This window comes from Cyprinus carpio, chromosome A16, assembly GCF_018340385.1.
Source record: "Cyprinus carpio isolate SPL01 chromosome A16, ASM1834038v1, whole genome shotgun sequence".
NCBI classification, from domain to species: Eukaryota; Metazoa; Chordata; class Actinopteri; order Cypriniformes; family Cyprinidae; genus Cyprinus; species Cyprinus carpio.
This window is the reverse complement of record NC_056587.1, coordinates 10,849,626-10,871,121: the sequence shown is the minus strand read 5'-3', so window position 1 is coordinate 10,871,121 and position 21,496 is coordinate 10,849,626. Positions and strand designations below refer to the sequence as shown.

At 38.0% G+C, this 21,496-nt stretch overlaps 1 protein-coding gene and 1 long non-coding RNA gene across 7 annotated transcripts in view; one reads left to right on the top strand and one right to left on the bottom strand.

The window, feature by feature from the left end:
• The window catches only part of LOC109105384 (nuclear receptor subfamily 4 group A member 3-like), a 24,437-nt gene extending 6,730 nt beyond the window's left edge, over window positions 1–17,707 (bottom strand). Inside the window, exons 1-7 of one of the 5 annotated variants that reach the window (XM_042772589.1) lie at window positions 17,305–17,707; window positions 14,463–14,615; window positions 13,510–13,591; window positions 9,788–10,629; window positions 4,526–4,655; window positions 3,511–3,674; window positions 2,925–3,121 (exon numbers count right to left, since the gene is read on the bottom strand). In XM_042772589.1, the coding sequence (XP_042628523.1) occupies window positions 2,925–3,121; window positions 3,511–3,674; window positions 4,526–4,655; window positions 9,788–10,629; window positions 13,510–13,573 (1,397 nt within the window). In that variant the 5' untranslated portion in view covers window positions 13,574–13,591; window positions 14,463–14,615; window positions 17,305–17,707. Of the gene's footprint in view, window positions 1–2,924; window positions 3,122–3,510; window positions 3,675–4,525; window positions 4,656–9,787; window positions 10,630–13,509; window positions 13,592–14,462; window positions 14,616–15,487; window positions 17,256–17,304 lie in introns of those variants that run through there. The other 4 variants (XM_042772591.1, XM_042772590.1, XM_042772592.1 and 1 more) reach the window with 4 other exon arrangements.
• Window positions 12,743–21,496, top strand: LOC109104952. 2 transcript variants are annotated; one of them, XR_006161982.1, is made up of 3 exons: window positions 12,743–12,818; window positions 21,213–21,327; window positions 21,449–21,496. It is a non-coding gene; the product is annotated as an uncharacterized LOC109104952 (long non-coding RNA). The 2 variants fall into 2 exon arrangements; XR_002020325.2 differs by lacking the exon at window positions 12,743–12,818 and adding an exon at window positions 18,429–18,674.

Genomic DNA, 21,496 nt, shown 5'->3' with positions numbered 1-21,496 from the left:
GTGTCTTAAATTAAAATGTATTTTAAGCAGACTATCTTCCTGTCTTCCTGTGTTACATTTGATTAACATATATATATATATATATATATATATATATATATATATATATATATATATATATATATATATATATATAAGCTATATATATATATATAAGCTATATATATAAGATTAATGGTGCTGACAATTCAGCTTTGCATCACAGGAATAAATGACATTTTTAAAGTTATTAAAATGGAAAACAGTTATTTTAAGTTGCAATTATATTTCACAATATTACTGTTTTACTATATTTTCATTAAAAAATGCAGTCTTGGTGAGCATAAAAGACTTTTTTCAAAACTTTTGAACGGTAGTGTAGTAGGCAATACTAGAGAAAGTGAGGGTTTTGGCTATAGGTTTTAAAAAGAATCATGATTTTCATAAATGGCAAAATTACTACCTTGCATGTACCCTTCATTAACAGCCATGCGGAAGGGCCTGCATGAAGGGTTTGCAATCGGTCCATTATCTACCGCTGCCATAGAGAAGGGAAAACAGGAAGTGAACACAAAACGAGTGAATGCTCTTCATTATTACAGAACAAAATTAACAACAGCACCCTTGAGGAGGGAAACACAGGCATTCCTTTCAAATTTGCATCAGAGCTTAGTCGTCTCTTTGTGTCCATTCATTCGTTAGGCTCAGTGCGGCCGCATGACCTAAGAATATGTGCATGTGTGAGCCACATTAGATACCATTCTCTGGTGTGAGTTTTGGTGGTGTATAATCTATTTTCAAAATATGTGAGAACTGTGAACTTTTGTGAGCGGAAAATGTGCAAAATTTGCCCTTATTGTGAAGTCTCCACACATTTACGCATATCTTGTGAGATTTCGAGTGTCTGTGACGTAAGCCCGGATGAATCCCCCCACTTAAATGAGTCAGAACCCAAGTCTGCAGCTCCCTACTGAGGCTGTGACGCCACCACCCACTGCCCTCCCTCCCCGCACCTGCTCCTACACCATCAGAGAGGGAGAGAGAAACACAGAACGAGCACCAGAGCTAGTTAAACAGGGAGCAGCTGAGCTGAGACAAAAATCCACTTCCTGTTAAAGCAACATCAGAATGTCACTGAGTCACTGAAACACATGCACACTTCTACTTAAAGTCAAGAAACAACAGGTTACTTCTTGTCTGGCTGCAAACTGTTTCAGCCTTGCGAGTAAAACAGAAATGCAACATAATATGGTGAATGTAATGTAAGTGATCATCAAAACAGAGTTGTTTCTGCCACACATAATGGCTTGGGAGGGAGAGGTGGTAAGGCAGGGCTGTTAACCAATAAACTTAAATAATTGAATTCCACCGGATCTTCCACACAGTGTCCATAGTAACCTTACAGTGCTGAATAGAAAGCGTGAACTCACACACAGACACACACACACACACACATACACTCGTTGTTGTATAGGAAGTCACAATGTAACTAACAGTGACTGCAGCATATTACACAATATAAATAATGACACTGCCTGAGAATGACTTCTTTCAGTCATAATGATACTTTACAACTCATGCTAATTTTTAAACCAGAATGAAAATCGTAAGAGACTTATGAGACATCACTAATAGCAAGTCATAGAAAAATCTGACAGTTGCTATGAGATATTATGAGTGAGAAGTCAGAGTGTAATCACTATAACTACCATTTCCTCCCACAGCTGTAGCCATTCTGACGAGAGCTGAAAATGTCTAATTAGGATATTATTACAGCCTCTATTCTCTGTACTGTATCACATACAGAGTATTTGCTTATGGGGTTGGGTGATATAGTGAATATGAAAGACAAATTGCTAGTAATATTATATTAAGCAAAATTGTGATGATTCTGATGCACTGTTTGGAGTTTCTGATTAAATTTAAGTAGCAAAAAAGAGATTAAAGTTGAGTTTGATTCATTCCCGTGAATCACTTCAAACTGTTATTTTCAATAAATTGATTCATAATACTGATTCTGTGATTCACTTGTGTCATCAGAAATGTTCCATGAAGTCTCCATGTGGGAGTTTTATATATTAAAATGTTTAAATATTAAATGTCTGATCAAATTTATAATCAAATTAGAATGACATTGAATATCATTCTTCCCTGTGTTCATTTAGCAAAAAATAGTGAAGAAATTTTGGTCATGTTTTATTTTAAGGTCCAATCCTCGCTATTAACAAACCATTAACTATGACTTTTGCCTCAATAAACTCCTAATTTGCTGCTTATTAGTTAGTTAAAAGGTAGTTGTTAAGTTTAGGTATTGGGTAGGATTAGGGATGTAGATTATGTGCTTTATAAGTACTAATAAACAGCCAATATGTTAATGATAGGCATGCTAATAAGCAGCTAGTTAATAGGGAGAATTGGTCCCTATACTAAAGTGTTACTGAAATTTTTTTGGCCATATTTTTATTGCATTTCACATCTTACATTAAACATTTTAAAATCTTGGCTCTTAAAGCCACGCAGGCACTGCAGGCTAGGGTTAGGGTTATGTTAAAGGTTAGGGTTAGGGTTAAGGTTAAAATTATTAAAAAATTATATATAAAAAAAGAAAGTAAAATGATGTTTTCTGATTAAAAAATATATTTATATTGAGAAATTAAATGTAAAAATAAATATTGAGAACGATTATACTGCTGTTCTACATCTTGCATTTTACAGTGTGAATATATTTGGAAATAGTGACTTAAAAATAGCCTTTAAAGCAATATTAGGTAAATGCATAATCAAAGACTTATGAATTTAAGGCGTTTTTTTCCTTCCATATTGCCCAGCTCTATTATTATGAATGTTTTAATGCATAAAGATTGTGTACTTGTCAACTTTTTCAGAGCCCTAAATAATACATGGGAAGAATGTGCAATGTGAGATCTCTGTGTAGCTGCATGTACCTGTTGGCGAGGCGAAGCACAAAAAGCTCAAGGAAGGCAGAGTCAATGAGCAGGTTCTGGTCATCGTGGTGAAGCTCAGAGAATCCAGGCAACCGTTCAGCCCAGCAGCGCGTCACCTCCATGGAGCCGGTTAGCACTCTGTAGAACATCTGGATCTGCTGAGACTCAGATAGACCCACTGGCTCCACAGCACTGAACTACAGAAAGAGAGAGAGATGAGTATGCCACACAAATCACAATCAATAATTTTTATGTGATACCAATGGATGGTGAACCCACTGATGCATGACATCCACTATAGTGGAATAATCTTTGCATTTTATTACCATTCAAGTAAAAGATGCTGGGTCTAAAACATTATGACTGATCGCATTTGACACTTTCTCATTGTTCTAAATGACTGTCCTCTTTATATGTGATTGTGTTGCTCTTTATGACTTTATTCATTCAAAATGGCTGAAAATAAAATTAAATAAATGGATGGTTATATTGTTGTTTTAAAATATAATCCATACATCAAAAGGTTAAATAATGATTTGTTCAAATGATCCTAGACTGATGCAATGATTTCTCCACACTAAGGTACCTGACTGTAGTCTAGTTCTCGTGGTGTAGACTGGGAATAGGCCCGCACTAGTGCGTTCAGCAGGCTGAGGGGAGGTGATGGGGGCGAGGGCTCTGGCTGCAGGGGACTCTTTGGTTTAGACGGCAAGCGACCTCTCCTCCCCTTCAGGTTGTCTGTGCGCACCACTGTGTCAAACACACAAACAAACAAACACGTATTTTAGACAATAACGTAGTTGAAACATCCAAATATTACTATAGATTAATATTATTCAAACCTTATGATGTAATTCCACACATACAAAAATTGTTACTGTGTATTTGAACACCAATGAGCAATATTGTGTTGCTAAATTATACCTCATAGTCATTATACCAATCCCTAGAAAATTAAGAGTATTGTGCACTTCTGCTTTAGCAGTTTTAAATAAAAGTTTCTTTCCTTCTTTTTCTATGCCTCTCAACAATGCTTGGCTGACCAGTAGGGGGCAGCTGAAATCTGCACGATTGCAGGTCTCAGAGGGAAAAGGTGAGCGAAGGTGACAAATAATAAGAACAATGGATGTCTGTCCTAATCTCCGGCCGATATTGATAAGATGATAAAAGGTGTGATCTTTTTAAATCACATGGTATTCATGCTTAAATTCTACAAGAATTAAATGTCCCTGTGAACGCATGTGCCTGTGACTGTCCTGTGTGCTGTGTTATTACCGGTTCTGAAGCTGATGATAGGCCGTGATTACAGAGGCGAAGTACTGCCGGTAAACACCTCCATTATAGTTTAATTCATGCATTCATACTAACCAACCAAACCAGCTACGCGTCAAATCTGCATTAATCCATGGCACTTCTTGAGCGTAGTGTGTGCATCTGCTGGTTTTAAGTCATTAAGATAAAGAGTGTCTATCTCCTATGCATCAGTCTCTAACCAGAGGTCCAGCCGAGGTCATATGCACCAGGGCCTATTGTGTGATAATTGGTTTGAGTGGCTTGGCCAGACATATTATGGTGTTTGTGTGTGTGTTTGTGTTTGATACCTTCTTTCACCATGCCTACACTGAGACACTTCTGGAAGCGGCAGTATTGGCAGCGATTTCTTCTCCTTTTGTCCACAGGGCAGTTTTTACTTGCCAAACACACGTACTTCGCATTCTTCTGCACCGTCCTCTGCAGCCACCGACAATAAAAAGAGTAAAGGAGAGAAGAAAAACAATAAGCTAACAGGTCTAAACATTTTATTTATTTAATTCAATCCTGTTTTTGGCTAAGAATTTAAAAGGAAGTTTGCAGGTCAGATTTTAATTACAATGTGAAAAAGTTCTGGCTCCATCAGGATAATTAGATAAAATTAATTTCCCAACATGCCTTGCCTGCAGGAGGGACAATTTTATTAGCGCAAGCTACTGACAATGAAGATCAGTGCAAAGCGTGCTGAGGCTGCTCCCGCGAGACATCTCGCTCTGCGTGATAAAATTGTTTGTGAAACTCGCGGGTCAGCTCATGGCACCTCAGGGTTTTGGCAGATCGTGCCTCTGCAATAACCCCCCCTGGAGTTGTTTTCTCCTCGGCTGGATATGCGCGATTATTGCTGACCTTATTAAAATGAAATACAAACGATCTGGGAGTACTCGCGCCTTTAAAAAACGTAGCAAAGAGGAAAAAGACTTTGTGCATGACAATGCTAAGGTTCAGACATAAAGTGCAGGTGCTAATGGAAAGCCAAAAGATTAAGCACTTGCGTGAGACTGGTAAGGTCTGTGGTGATTAAGGTAATATCCAAAACAAACAAAACAATGCCTTAACAAGCTACAACTGCAGTCAATTTAATAGCACTCAAACGTAACGTTACATCAACAATGTTGGTTTCATTGTGCAGTTATTAGCCATGCTGCTAGTAGTTACAAATGAATAATAATATTAAAAAATAAAACAAAGCGGGAAACATACTCTTCAAAATAGTAACTAGGTATGACTTTCACTATCTTCTATATATATATATATATATATATATATATATATATATATATATATATATTTTTTTTTTTTTTTTTTTTTTTTTTTTTTAAGTTTAATGCCATCTTTGTCATGTGGCTAGCAGCTAGTGGCTAATTGTGTCCTCCACTCTGATTATGCCTTTTTGCCTTTATTTTTTAATATAAGTTAATCTAACTTTAATTTTTGGTTTGTATAAAGAAAAAATCATAATACACATGCAGCTGTTTCCAACAGGTGTAAATCAATTAAAGCACCTGCGTTCCTATGTCAGGTGAAGTTAAAACACTTACCCACACACATGTTATCCATGTGATTTGCACGGTTTCTCATATTTCACTTAAATTGAACATAAAACTACCACAGCGGCCACGGTAGAGTGGACTAATCTCCCAGTGGGCAAGCAAATGCACTTGTTAGCTAGGGGAGTCTACTCAGTTACAGCTACATTCACACTGATTCAGTATGACTTCATTAAAATACAACCTGTGGAGCACATCATCTCGAAAACACCCTGGGCTTAGTCAGAAAAAAACGCACCCACCACGCTGTTTCCCCTGCACCACATGCACAAGTTATCTGAGTGCAACTCCATTCTATACTTTATAGCCGGTTCAGACTGTGACAGATTCTGTCTGTCGGTCGGTCATTGTACGGTCCACAAAACAGAGGTTTTATTGCTGCAGGAGCTCACTAGATGAATAGACATCTCATGATGTTCATAAAATGAGATAAACTGCTGTACATATGATGGCCATTAAGTGACTGAAACAGTTTCTGTGTGTGTATGTGCATGTGTGTACATTTGTGTTTATTTATGGTCTAAATGATGTCACAGTACAAAACTGCCATGATTAAAACCGTTTTCTGACTTTTTTAAATGGAAAAAGGACATCTTAGGTTATATTGTAACTTTTATGAATATGTCTATCAATTTCTGCCCACATACAAATGGCAAAAAGCTTGAAAAACAAACACTACACTCTTAAAAATAAAGGTTCCAAATGGATTTTTACAGCAATGCCATGGAAGAACCATTTTGGGTGAACAATTTTTAAAGAACCATTTTACTTGATGTGAAGAGCATTTTAATAATCAGAACCCTTTTCCACTATGAAGAACCTTTGTGCATTTAAAAGGTTCCATGGATGTTAAAGGATCTTCATTGAACTATTGATGCCTATAAAGAACCTTTATTTTTAAGAGTGTATGACAAATAAAAAAACTAAAACCTACTACTATTGTTGATCTACCATAATTCTCTCATGCAAGCACACACACACACACACACACACACAGACAGAGTTGCGGTCCAGTGCACAGCAGTTGTGGATTCATGACATGTAACATGTGCTAATGGCCCTGTCGCACATTAAAACCCCTTAGGGAACCTTTATCCCCCTCTCCTCTTCCTCTCCTCCCCTAATCAGAGATTATCAGACTATCTTCTCTCGCCCTCTCCTCTGGGTGTGTAATTAGACGTGTGTATATCTGTTCAGTAGGAGAGGTGAAACTAGGTCACCATTAATTAGTTAAGTGTGTGTGTCTGTGTGGATTGCACACTTAGACTATTATAGAACAACTATGCCTGTGAATGAAGCACATTTTAGTGTGTTTATTACTCTATAATCACTCTATAAATGCCATAATGCTGACACAAATGCACATTTATCTTTGTTGCAACTGATTTAATCAATGTAAGCTAACAGAAAATGCTGGAGATAAGTTTGAATTCAGTCACGAATAGTTAAGTGCTGTTAAACTTTTAGTCCAGTGGAGTGGGTTGAATGTGGAGGTTTTGTGAATGAGCGAGCCTGTCTTGACCCTCTATTAGGAAAATATTCATAATAAATATTCTCACTCGAAGCACGTTATGAGTCACAGAGCAAATTACAAATCAAATAAATGGTGTGAAAATAAGTGGTGTGAGCGAATGAGCAAGACAGAGAGAAAAGATTTTGTGAGCTGAAATTGGCCAGTTATTGACTATTTTTCATTGTGAAACAGCAGAACAGTTTGTATTCAGATGTAAAATAGAACCATAAGTGAAATGATTAAGCGCCTGATAATGAGCATAAAAAATGCATGTACACTCCATTAAAAGTTTATTTTAAAAACTAAAATGTGCATAAATATCACAATGAACTCTATTGTATAAAACACATTTATGAGAAATTTTAAAAAGAGCATTAGCAGTCTGACAAAGGATATACACTGCCACACAGCATTAAAATTCACCTGCTAATATTTATATTGTGAGTTAATGAGTTGCCTGAGATAATTAAATGGTGAGCATGTTTTGTGAGTTGGGGGTGAGTATGAGTGTGTGTATGCATTAAAATAAGTATGCTGATCATCAAAAGCTTGCCAGTGTGCATATGTCATTGTTTGTGGATGTCATTTGTGTGTGAGCATGTGTGCCAGCGTTGCAGTAATGGCTACAAAGCCTCCAGCTTACCAACCCCTGCTTTTATTAATTACTAAATAAAAACTAATTGTGAAACTAATTGAAAACAGGCATAATTTATTTCTGCACCAGACCACAGGCCATTTCCAATTATTTCAGCTCTGCCACTCTTGCTCCTTCACTATCATTGTCAGTCTTTCAGCATAGTCTCTGAATATTTTAAGTCTTCTCGCTGTTTCCGTAATATTAACCTGAGCAAATAAAAAATTAGCTTTATCTAAAAATGTGAAATAAATCTCAAATATAGGTTAAATTCATTGTAAATGTTAAATTAAATCTTTATATGCTAGACTCTCCTCAGTTTCTGTGTGTGTGTGTTTCTGGCTACAGCTCCAAGCTGCTGTATTTTAAGTGTGCGCCGCTGTCACACCTCTCACCGGTCACCGAGGGAAACGACCCTCACAGATGCCGTGGCAACCGCCGCTCAGACGATTTGTGAGAGCACTCAAAGACGCACACACATACACACACACATTCACACTCAGTGCAAACAAGCCAATACTTCCGTGAAAAGGCTGAGCAAACCTATGTCACAGTTGCACCTCTGAAACTGAAATTAAACATTCTTTCCGTTTTTGTGCACAAATTATTTTCTGTACAGCCTCAAATGGTCATATAGACCTTATTCCAACCCCCTCTTCAAATGAAACAACAAAAACACACACAGCTCACTGAAGAACTGCTATTCACACGGTGGGCTTTAACCTTGGTTCAAACGCCTGCGGAGTGCGTTACAATGGTTGGTTAACCCTGAGCCTCACACTCAGAGAATGAGGTGCGATCGGTGTAGAGCAGTGTGAGGCCCTTCAACCAAGAGCTCCTTTCAAACCAAGAACAAAACTAATGACCACTAATGAATACACAATTAACAAACACTACCCTAGCCACACTGCTACATAAGAGAAGAAAAAAAAACCCACTGACCGACACACACTGTACAATAAAGCACAAGTACAATACTCTTACACTCCATTTAATGACAGACACACTCAGATACACAATGAAACATGCTATTCAAATAAGCACACACTGAGGAACACGTATCAATCAACATAAACTGCAAACTCCCACGTCAGCTTCTACAATAATCATATGCAATAATATCCAAATGAGAGATTACCTCCAGCAAGTACTTCCAGTCAGTTTCAGGTGACCTCAGCTTGTTTAGTTCTTTTAAATAGTTCAGTTAATTGTGCTTTGTTTTAAAGAGATAGTTCAACCAAAAAAGAAGATATTGTGAAAGAAGATATATCTTTGTTTACCCCTCAGTAACCGTTCTTGAAAAGATGAATCTTGGTTAAATAAATTAATTTATCAATAATTTCAGTTTCTGTTAATAATACAAGTTTAAAAACTAGCAACTTTGTCATAATTATAACAGAACATATCTTAGAACTACTGGTCTAAAACAACATGGGACCCCTCTAAACTATATTGCATGGACAAAAAACACTGAAACATTTTTCAAAATATCTTCTTTTGTGTTCCACGGAACAAAGTCGTACAAAAAGGAGGTGAGTGAATAATGACAGAACATTCATTTTTGGGTGAACTATCCCTTTAAAGGCCCAAGTACACGTACGTCAGTGTGCAGTGGAATCTTTTAGTTTAAGATATTAACTAAAAGCTCCTTGCATATGATCCTCCTATTTACATTCAACAGAACTTCTTGTATGATTCTTTCAGTGAAAGTGTGTGTCAATAAGGATTATTATGCATTTGCAATGGTACACTCATGTAAATAGTAGTGACAGTGATGGAACTTGGGTGCGTATGTACTCGATCTGATCGAGAGTTATTATAAGAAAACGAAAGTGCTGCTGGGATGCTTAATTCTTACCTTAAAGAAGCCTTTGCAGCCCTCACAGGTGCGCACACCGTAGTGCTGACAGGCCGCATTGTCTCCACACACAGCACAGGTACCCTCTCCAGAGCTGGTGCGACCAGGCGGTGATGGCAAACTCTCTCCCAGAAGCTGCGGGCAAGGGCCCATGCCTAGAGAGCGGAACGCCAGGCCTCCCGGCTTACCAATGTTCAGGGGGTACATGTGTGAGTGCGTATGGGAGTGCACATGTGAGTGTGTGTGCGTGTCCAGGCTGGGTGGCACATGTGTAGATGAAGAGGATGAGGAAGGAGAGCGTTCAGGTCGCAGCGGAAGGCCGATGGTGTTGTCGTAGCCGCTGGTGGAGGGTGGTGCCGTCTGCTCGTAGAAATGAGGGAAGCGAGGACTCTTCAGTGGGCCTTCAATCAGGCAGGGCTGGGGCACAGGGGGAAGACTGTGTTCATCCCACAAGAAAGAGCTGCTGGGTGGGCCTGAGTGAAGCGGTGTGGGGGGCGTTGAAGGGGGTGACTGCTTAAAGTACATGGAACTCCCAGCTGTTGCTTCATCGGATGGAGCCATGGTGGGGTAAGTCTCCTCCTCCTTCTTGATAGGGCGTTGAGGAGGGAGTTGATACAGACAGGAGGGTTTCGGCTCAAAGCCACCCTCTACAAACACATTAAAACTGGGTAGGGAAGTGGTGGCAGCCGCCGCAGAGATCTCCCCCCCACCAAGCTCACACTTTGTGTAGTCTGTCGCCATGAGGTCAGCACTGTAGTCACCATGGTAACCAAAGGACTGGGCGGAGTAGCTGGACCCATGAGGTGCAGGGCCGTACTGGGCCTGAACGCAGGGCATTTCTACTGAGACAGGAAGAGAGGAAGAAAAAAACGAGAGACACTTATCATGTTGCCTTTGGCTCAATTTTGTCTTCAGGTGTACAGAGGATGTGATGTCAAACATATTTCAGTACTATTTTGTTAGTGCCAAGTTAGTAGAAAAACCATTCACCTGGAAACATGGGTTAGGTTGTGAGCTGGTGGGCACATGTGCAAAAAATAAATATAAAAAACACACGTCTCACTCCTGGCTTGGATTCTCCAATAATAAAACATCTGAATTAAAGGAAATTCTGTCATCATTTACTCAAAGTTATTTTTGCTAAGTCATGAAAGTGACATCTCCACTGAAGAAAGAAATTCCTACCAGTTTATTACAACACAAGAGTGAGTAAATAATGACAGAATGATCATTTCTGGGTGAGCTATCGCATTAATAATGATATAAATTATTAAAAATGTTTCCTTAATGTCAGCAGTTAGTTTTCTTTCAGGATTTGAATTCCATGCAACTCTTGTGAGCAAACACCGTCCAACCCATCTAGCACATATAGCTACCTACACTTGACTAACAAATCATTCAGTGAGTTTATCCATCATACATCATCAGTCCTTATATTTCATAATTATAAATATTCATAGATGTAAACATGCACAAAATAATGTGCACAACTTGTTAAGACAGAAAAAGATGTGTTTAGTCACTTCAAAACATGACGCCTAAAAGTTGTAACCAAAACGCTTTTAGATAAATATTCATGATGGTTTAACTCTATTAATTAAATGTGCACCAAGCACCTGTTGAAATGATCTTATTAAAAGCCACGAGAAACTCCTGTTAATAGTAGTAGTCTGTATCTTGAGCCAGCTCTGCGCTCCAGGAAAACCATATTGCCAGCGCGGGCTCTCAGAGTTATATAACCTACAACTGTGCGTCTTGACACAGCTGTTTATAAGTGCATCTGTGCAGAGCTACCTGAGTCCGTGAGGAGATGTGTGTGCGTGTCCTTTGTTTGCTTATTTTCCCTAGGTGGGGAAGTGTACACAGACCCGACGTCGGATTGACGCTGTCGTGTAGTGACTTCGTAATCTTTGTGCCTCCAACACGTCATGTGTGTTTAGTAAAATCAAGAGGCTTATCAATTATGAACGCCTCTTTACCCGTGATGACTCGGACCGGTGCGCGCGCGTTCCGTTTCCTACGCACGTCGCTGGCTATGCATACAAACGCATATTGTGGCATACAGCATCACGGATAATAGTGAGTTTAATGTCAGCAGATATTCTGTCACACCAGTGGACTCATATGCACATGAGCAGAGAGGGCTTACCTTAAATAAACTTTTTCCTCAATTCAACTTGTTTTGTTTTGTTTATTTTTTAATTAAAACAACTGTAAAACTCCTTGTTGTCCAGCTTACTTTATTAATTCTAATAATAAAAGTTTATGTTGCTATATTATTTTTCTCCATGTATTAGATTACTGAATTTTGAATTATAATAAACTTGCTCATTGTAATCCAAATTGGATGTCAAGAGAAAGTAGGCAAATCTATATATAGTACATATTTCATTGCGCATATTTTAGAATTTTAGGGGTGTAAAGTAAAAAGAATTTCTGTCACATTTGGCCTGTTCTCGCGCGAACCAAATAGTGTTTTGCTCCCATAGCTAGCCTTCAAATATATTATAGATGTTTTAAACAAAAACGATTTTTGTGGTATATTTGAGAAATCTAGGAATCTAAAATAAGCCAGATAAATACTGTCAGTAGTTACATTATGTGTTGTCCATGTAACGTTCGCTACAGTTATCGAGCAGCTGTTGCTATGGTTACATCCTCACGCACACTCGTATCTGTTTGCGAGCGTATACATTTGGTGCACTCTGATTAACTTGTTATCTAATAATCTAACTTGTACATAGGAAAGCCTATTTGGTGACACTTATATTAAAAGTAACAACATTCTATAAAAAGAAAAAAAAAACTTTAGGCTAGTTTTAACTTTATTAGGGAGGTAAATTTACTTGGATAATTTATAATATTCCAAATTCGCAACTTGACATAGGCCTATACATAGGAGGAGAGTTTTACGTCAAAGTGAGTGAGTGGGTGGGTGGGTGGGATAAGGTGCGACCCCTTCATCGTCATGGATAGGCTACCAGAGGAATGAATGGTTTGAGGTCAATCTGTCCCGTGCTGGATGGAGCAAGTGAGTCAAACTTTCTTATAGCCTAACATTGATATGTCACCACACTTGAGATATTACACTTTCTTCTTCTTTCTTTCTTTACACTATAACCTGTTTTATTCTCATTTTAAATCTACAATATTTTTAAACGATACCAATCCATTTTAAACTAAAAACACTTAGTAAAAATCTGTCAGCCAGTGATATAGGCCCAGATATGCTGATAAACGTGCTTTTTAATAGTTTGGGAATTTGAAGACTGCAAATAGCTACAGCATTTATCCAATCAAGGTTTGGGTGTATTTTGACACACTTTGGGCCAGCTCAACTTATGTAAGACTAGACAAATCCTTATACAAAAAAAAAAAAAAAAAAAAAAAAAGCAGGACTTGACTTTCTGTCTGACTCTGTATCTCTCGTGTGTATCGGTTTATGGTTTGTTTGTGCACGTGCAAACCCCAGAGCACGTCGATTTTCTACCTCAGCTCCACATTTCATCATGACACGGATAATAAAAATGAAAACGCAGCCAACCTAACGTAAAAAGTCGAATTATTAAAAAGGTCTAGACCACATAAAGTCATACTGAAACGATGCTTTACAGCTGTGTATGTGTGTGTGCGCGTGCGTGCGTGCATCAGACAGAGAGCCCCACACAAATACACACGCAGGCTTATAGAAAGCGCTTTAGAGGGATGAAACAGTTGCTAACCTCGAGGTGTGCATTTTAGATGGACAAAATGCAGCTGTTCCAATAACTGTGATCGCTTGTTCATTGTCAGAGTGCCATAGATCTAACAAACAAAAACATCAACGACATATAAATAAATAAATAAATAAATAAATAAACAAACATGACACGCTAACCAGTATGAATTTGCTCTTGAAACAAACGGGCATCAGCAAAACACAGGCGGCACAAATACAAACTTTCACTTTCCATACAGTAAGACAACAAAGACAGTGTATGCTAACAGCAGCACACGAGGTTTCTATGATCATGAAGAACAAAGTGTATTGTGATGCAATTGGTAGGGTGCAAATATATAATGTAAGAGCTATAATATAGATTGCGCTCGCTCCATGAATTGGAATAAATGCATGCTTTTTCTGCCATATAAATGTACAACGACCATCTGCGCGACTCATGCTTTAAACAGAATTAAATGCAATTTGCTGAGGAATGTTGTACAAAAAAACGACAATGCCTTTAAAAACGAGTTATTAGTCCGGTTATTTGCATTTATTTTCGGCACAAACAAAGCTCTCAATTACAAACAAAGCTCTCAATAAAAAAATAAATAAAAAAAAATTTAGTTTAAACTTTCAAAAATTCTAGCCATATGATTATATTGTTGCTTTAATTATACAGCTCAAAAACTTTGTTTTATTGTCATTTTAACAGATACAAACTGTATAAAACATTTCACAGAGATTTGCTGAAATTTCCAAGTTTCCAAAGACAAACCAAGATGATATAACAGCAACAAAAACTTTATCTTACTACCAGTCGGTTTACGTTGAGTAAAGGTGGAGTTGTTAAAACTACAAAATTATTATAGTCTAGATTAATATAAAAGGTTTTGAATATGCAATCGTTCACATAAAGTATGTGTGGTAAAGCTCTCCAGAGTCAAGAGAGATTTTTACAGAGACTTATGGTACCTGATTGGCCTTTTGCTCGCTGAATCGTGGTCGGTTTCTCGAGTGGAGGCTGCACGCGTCTGGGGTTCGGAGCTGCTTTAGCACACGCGGCGGGTGAAGTATCCGGTAGCCGGGACTCAGACCTGGGCTGCAGGCGCTCTGCCGAACCGGTGTCTGAAATCGGGAGCAGAATGATTTAGTTCACAACTACATAAGTCACACACACGCGCGCGCGCGCGCACACACACACACACACACACAAACAGGGAACTGACAAAATAATAGAGAGATTAGGTTAAACTTATTTTTTATTATTTGCAAGTGTGCAAACTATTAAACAAGGGTTAAAGGTTACAAGAGCCTTCAGGCTCCACTAATACACCCAAAATATAAGCAACTAAGTTTATATATATATATATATATATATATATATATATATATATATATATATATATATATATATATATAAAACCCCTTAAACATTTGCATGAAAAAAGTAAATGTGTTACATAAGGTCATACAAAATTCGTTCACTGATATTTTGTCTCACTAAATATAAGGAAATGTTCAGAGTATGTTACCTGTAAAATGCTATTCACAAATATTGAAATAATATTTGGCCAAAAGAGCTGTGGATTCTTTTTTATATAGAAATAATAAAAATAAAACGTTGACAACGATACAAATTGCAGCCTTTGGAAACAAACCAACATTAATCAAAAAAGGAAATCCCAAGGAGAAGCATAACATGACAATAGTGTCTTGTATCACACTCGATGGAAAAGCAAATAACAAGTAAAAAAAAAAAAAGTCATTAAAGTCAATAGGTAATATGCATTCTTTAGGCACAAAAAATAACAGAATCTCACACATGTCTCCAAATACAATATATAATGGAATAATTCATTTTCCTTCTGTTCCTGCATGCGAGCATGGGAGGAGTAGATTTCTGGGCGGCTCATAAAATATATTTTCTTGCAGTTTTTTTTTTTTGTTCCATTAGCTCAAAATAATGACAGTCTCAGTGACAGTCGGACAATATTCACCTGGGCACTGAGCGAAGTCCGACTATCCCCTTCTTCGGTTAAATAAACCCAAACTCGCCACCGAGGAGTTTTTAAAAGCGACTAGCGCCCCCTCCCTGACAGAGGCGCGCTCACATGAAGCCAGCCCTTGACACTAGGTATTGAGCACTTTCTCGATCCTCAAACTACTAAAAACGAATCCCAGAAAGTTTCATGGTCTGCATATATATAGACTACATACATTAATTTTTGATTTAATTGACAGCTGTAATATGGACATAGAAACACAGGCGAGAAAAAAGAGAATTTTGAATGGCCTTATAATTAAGCTTTTTCACTTCACACACATGCTACTACGAAGCAGCAGGCTTTTTAATAGCTTTATGTTCATGTTGTTGTTGTTTTTTCCCAGTACAGCCATTTGTCTTTCTGAGGTTATGTGTGATTTTGACAGAGCGCGTTTCAGTGTGTACGCATGGAGCCGCCGGGTCCGCTTGTGCCCCGGTAACCTAGAGAACCGCGAGAGAGCTCTGAAGCACGCGCTTTGTAGAGGCGCTCCGTTCTGCGTTCAATAAGCGCGCGAGATAGAGGCTTTCCAGTAAACACACAAAGGGAGAGAGTGGAGATAAAGGGATGGAAAAATACAAGTACAGTAAATTAGCTTGGAGAACGGGATTTGACACCCGACGGGGACAGGGACCTTAGGGAAAGAGATAGGCTCTGTACTCACTGACCCGATCTCGCGTGCACGGCAATAAAACTTTAGTATAACAACTTACTTGGATGGTTGCGCTGATCAATATATTGTCGTATCATACTCTTATTAGAGACGGTTCTGTCCTGACATGACGCCTATGAAATAATCAGACTGGTTATATAATCTTTACATTGTCATTGATTTTTGATTCTTGCTGACCTGAAATTCACACCATAAACTATAGTGAAAGAAAATACCTTTTAAAGCACACCAGGAGCGCGTTGCTTATGGGTGTATCGGTGTCACTTCATAACATTAACAAGAATGAAAACACCATACAGTTACTCACAGTATACTCAAACACATCGATTGAGTTTTTATTGTTGTCTGTTCAGAAATTAGTCTTCTAATAGCAGGAACACACTTGCTTCCCTGACGCTATAAATATGATAATATTTAGCTTCTCATAAGAACACTGGCGACAACAAGAGTCAGAGTGGTTAATATGAAAATAAATTTGAGTTAACTCGACATTTATATTTGATTACTGTGCAAATGTGTATTCCAAAGTGTATGTTCGACTGTAGTCCTTCAAGACAGAATGAATGAAGCTCGTGTTGTCATCTAACTGAATCGTGAAAAAGTAATATTGATGTTGCTATAGACGAAATTACTGAAAGTATTCTTAACGCAGATACTGCTACAAAAGAATAAACAAACTTTCGCACACAGTCACGCTTTTGAGAAACGCGGAGCACTAGGCGCATCTCACGAGACTCCCTACCGGCCCCGCGCGAGCTCACAGCGGATTCACCAGGGTGAGGAAGAGGCATCCCATTTCCATGACAACCTGAGAGAATATCATACGTTTCGCAAATTAAATTCGGATTCAGTCCATCCATCTAAAAAAGACGTCGCACGCAACACAGCTTGTTTGTCTTTACGCGGTGGCGAACATTCAACAGGTCCGGACCAGAAAGTTCTTTATAACATAATGCCATGCAGAAATATATGAATGGAGACCGCAGTACAAATGACAAAAATAAGCCACAGCATGTTGTCAGTATTTTAACATTTCAATACGTAGCATATGTGTGCTTTTTCTATAAAGCGTATTAAATATTAGCGTATTTCCACTTACTTGGTTTCTGTTGAGGTTCCGTCTTTACATATGTTTGTAAAGCCCTAATAATTCCTTGTGCATATCCAACAGAAATTAGTAAAAAACTGAAAACAGTGGTTGAGTGGAAGTTGGTTTCAAAGTCGCAAAAGTTGATGGTTTTTCATTAAAAAACTATTATTTGACTGATTTTCCTTTTAGCTAAGAAGAAAAAAGTACTCCGTAGTTCTGTCAGCTCCACTATAAGAGTGTCGGCGTTAGTAACGGAGAGGATGCGCTGAGCGTAAGTTGCAATGTGCCTTTGTTTATGTGGCGCGCTGAGCGAGAGAAAGTCTAATAGCACATTTATCCGTCCCCGCTTCTACATAGCAAGCCTGGAATGCGTGACGTCAATGTGACGCCATGGGAGAGGTGACGTCGAGCACTAGCTCCCCGGCCTCGCTGGTACAGTATACACATAAGCCTTACAGTCCTTGCCAGGAGAGAGAGAGAGAGGGAGGGAGGAGGGTTGATCTTCTGACTCTTTGCTAGTAGTTGTTTGAAATCGCGCAGTAGGCCTCGTGTTATGTGGTCGACTGCTTGCTAGACTAGAGGAAAATTTGTCAATAAATGTATTTCGTGTTAGAATAATGAAACTATTTTAAATGTTTTTATTTTATTAGCAGGTGATAAATTATATAACAATATAACTGATGAATGCACAATACACATACGTGTATATAGTAGTTTTTTCACTATATGATTCACAGTCTAAACCTATTTAGTAGTTATAAACGTTTATTAAAATGTGTAAGGATACTAGACACATTATGGATGATGTTTTTCTAAAATGAAGACTGGCATGCAAGCTTACAACGAAGAGGAGAAAAACCATTTTGTTACTGTCCAAATGACAGTCGCCTCAACGCAAACAAAATATCATAAAATGATCACATATAAATGATAAGGGTGCGGAGTTGGTTGGATTTAAATCCTCAGTGTGCTTCTGCTTCCGCCGTGCACACTAAACAGATTATTAAATCCAGCTCGCGTTCCCCATAGTACAAAAAAGTCAACAATAGCCAATCACAAGACGCGTAATCTCTTCGCCACGTTCTAATTCTGGCCAATGATCAGCTCCCGGAGGCGGGGTGAGGGCTTGACGCACTGAGACTCGTGATTGACGCAAGCGATGTTACTAAATTTAGCAGCTGGTTGCCCCGTGGTTTGAGATAGCAGATCCTTCATTCATTGCGCCGGGGCGGGTCCGTTTATTTTAGACATTTGATTGTGTTCCAGCCAATCCAAATATAGTCGTAGACAGGTATTTTTAGCGGAAGCGTGTCCCCGTTACCTCTTACCAAGGAACAACCTTATGATATCCCCATACTGTAATGGGAGAAAGTATAATGGTAAATTCGCCCGTTGGCTGAGAATGAAGCCTTTTTTCCCCTGCCGGTCTCTCCATTTTAACCATGTTGTTTAACTCGCTTGGCTCTCTGGAAAAGCAGGATAGTATTAAGTGTGGACGTCCCGAGGACACTAAACAGGTTTCGGTTGTTGTTCTAACTGTTGCTGTACGTTATACCGAGTGTGCTTGAAAGGCAACCGTTAAAAGAGACAGTACAGTCTCTCGACTAAATATCGCTAAGAAACTCGATACAACAAGTGTACTGTCTGTTAGGTAGCAGTAATAGACACTATTACAGGTCATTTTTTTTCTTCCACAACTCATGAAAAGCTGTTGCAAAAGTTGTAGCCTAATTAAGGCTGAACTTGCGAAGCACAGTCATCAGGGTCCATTTCTGAAAGTAAATAAATGCCTGGATGTATATTCTTTCATTTTGGAGCGAGCTTTTGCCAAACAAACAAACAAACGTACGTTTATATTTTGTTTATTTTCCAACTTCAAGAAGTCCAGTAGTGTACGAGGTGGTCTGTAGTTGTGGGGAACATGTTCCGCAGCGCGAGGCGTGGAAACGGTGCGCGCGCGGAGGGAAACTAGCTTTTAGCGCTGCTGCGTTGCCGTCACGGGGAATCCCCTCTCCGTGACCTTCTCCCGCCTCTTTAGACGCTTAAGGAGGGTGAGGGTAAACAGGGTCAAGTGATATTAGCCTCGTTTGTGACAAGACAGGTTCAGCTTGGAGTGGTTTGAGACAACTACTTAAATAACAATTGGCACATCTCGTAAAGAACCAAGAAACACCTTTTTAAGTAATTAGAAATATCAGGAAATTTGAAAATTGATATTTCCAGGCTCAGAAAAAGTAATGGAAATTTATTAAAATAAAACAATGCAATACAAAAAAATCCTATCCTTTAACTATGAATGACTGCAAAGGTCATGGAAATGTCATGACAATTCATTGTTCCAAAAGAGGGGGGATGTTCTGTCTTGTGAAGGCACACTTCAGACATTTACTTTTTGTTTTTTTAACATTCGCATTGATCTCTAGAAAACATAATATGGCTCCCCACTGGAACTAGTAAGCACACAATGATAACATGATGACTTTATACTTTTTATTATAATTATTTGATTATTTGATTTTTATTTTTTTGGGGAGGGAGGCCCTACACAAACCTCAACATCTGTATGTTATGTTTGTCGCAACAGAAATTCATGTTTGTTTGTTTTTTTTTTCGTTCTGAAATCAAAGTGATCACACCTTCACGTCACCCCTATCCATAAAGGATGGCTATTTTATTTTTTCACTCAATGTGGTTGCAAAAGTGGATTGAAACCATAAAAATCAGTAAATGTTTAAAATAAGAATTAGGAGAAGTACTTTTTATGAATAATATATTTATTATTTCACAAAAATGAATATATAACTGTTTAAAGAATATAAATATTTAAGAGCACATTTGTGAAGGTCTTGAACTTTGCTTTATTACTTAAACGCCCACGTTTTCCGGCTGTGACTTTATAATGGGTACATCTATGAGTGACAGATATCCAGATGGCTTTTACAGCACTGACTCATCAAAAGGGATGAGAAAAATGTCTCCCTAGTCTGAGGTGAACGCAGTAATAGTCACATGATAACTACAATCATTTACGAAAATCTTATATTAGCATAGTCCAGTAGTGATGGCTCAATTATGGCTTACCTTAAGCCATGCTGAAAATGAGCGAGAATGTGATTTTTATATTCACATATTCATGCTTAAACAGGTAATTGCAGAGCAGCTGAGTGTTATTTTGTTGTTAAACCAAGCATATCACAGGTTGACTAGCTGAAAGGTCTATTTGTTAGTTTTTTGTGTTAGTTGTTTGTGAGTGGACGTTTGTACTTATGTTGAGAACACTCAAGCAATGACCTGAATGTGAGAGAAGTCCTCAAAGACAGTTTAAAAAAAAAAAAAAAATTATTTAGTATGAAGCATATTTTGTAAAATCAGTTTTGTACACAAAGGCTTAATTCTATGATTTGTTTCTCTCTCTCCCTCTCTCTCTCTCTCTCTCTCTCTCTCTCTCTCTCTCTCTTTTTGGGAAATGTGAGTCACTCTTCAAAATTATTTAAACTATTGAAGCAGAAAAGGGCAGTTTCAAGGAGTGGATATACAAGTTTCATTTTACTTTTCTTCAATGAACCCATGTTCATTCATGTTTTGGTAGAAGAAAAAAAATCAGAGAGGAAGAAAAAAATCAGAGGGAAAAAAGTAAGAACAAATGCGTTTGCCGATTCTTTCCAAACTTGTTGGATGATACTAATGTGAATGAGCAGGGAGGAAAGAGGGCCCACTTTCATACCTGTTTCATGCAATTGATTTTTAAGAATTTGTATTAATCTTTGTATGTAAATTTGAGTTTACAGCATTTATTAATCCTTGTTGCTGATAATATATATATATATATATATATATATATATATATATATATATATATATATATATATATATATATATTTATACATAGCTTATAATAGTTTTACTTTTTTATTTAGACTTCTCAAAATGGTACGTGTATGTGCTTTTACTGAATGCACCGGCAGGAAATGTTGCTCTCAAGCAAGCACCCCAACATAGTCATGAATATGCTACAGAAGAGCAATGGGCGAGGTAAAGATTTTTGATAAATGCTACAATACATTTTGCTTTGTTTCTCAGCATACCTACTGAATATTCAGAATCGAATGGTATTATTTTATGACACTTTTGCATCTTTTTTTAAATCTTGAAGGAGGTCACCATCTCCTGCTAATATATGGACATGCGTGAGCGCCACGGT